The following is a 586-nucleotide window of genomic DNA, read 5'->3' as shown; positions in this document are numbered from 1 at the left end:
TTGGTGAGCAAAAGAGACTTCTTTCAAAAACATAGTGTGCATTACTTGACGCTTGTCTCTCTCTCTCTAGGATGGTGATCTGCAGTTCCTCAGTCTGGAGGAGCGGGAGTGTATTTTGTTCTTTGAGGAGACCATCGGCTCTCTGGAGGAGGACGATGAGAGGACGGGAATATCTGCAGGCGAGCGTCCGGACTCATACGCTCGACATCCCAGCCCTGTAGATCAAGACATCATTGACCTGGTGCACCCTACAGCCCATCCCAGCACACAGAGGGACACGCTGCCCGTCATGCCAGGTATCCAAAAAAACAACAACTCAATATAAACCACAGAAAACATTCCAATTCTGCTTTTAATCATCATAAAACCTCATCCTAAACATGCAAAAAGCTGTGCTTTGAAAAGTTAGTAAAGCCACAGCACACACTATATGTGTCCCTGCAGCACAAAAGCAGTGTTAAGTCGCTGGGGGATATTTGTAGCAATAGCCAACAATACATTGTATGGGTCAAAATTATACGTTTCTCTTTTATGCCAAAAATCATTAGGATATTAAGTAAAGATCATGTTCCATGAAGATATTTTG

The 586-nt window shown here is 43.7% G+C and overlaps 1 protein-coding gene across 1 annotated transcript in view; it reads left to right on the top strand.

Annotated features, from left to right (window-relative positions):
• The first annotated feature begins 380 nt into the window (after positions 1 to 380).
• The window catches only part of LOC107561227 (serine/arginine repetitive matrix protein 2), an 8617-nt gene continuing 8411 nt past the window's right edge, over positions 381 to 586 (top strand). The window contains exon 1 of the mRNA XM_016245613.1: positions 381 to 392. Coding sequence (XP_016101099.1) covers positions 381 to 392 — 12 coding nt within the window. The remainder of the gene's footprint in view (positions 393 to 586) is intronic.

This window comes from Sinocyclocheilus grahami, unplaced genomic scaffold (assembly GCF_001515645.1).
Source record: "Sinocyclocheilus grahami isolate Dianchi unplaced genomic scaffold, SAMN03320097.WGS_v1.1 scaffold761.1, whole genome shotgun sequence".
Lineage (NCBI taxonomy): Eukaryota > Metazoa > Chordata > Actinopteri > Cypriniformes > Cyprinidae > Sinocyclocheilus > Sinocyclocheilus grahami.
This window is presented reverse-complemented; position numbering and strand designations above follow the sequence as displayed.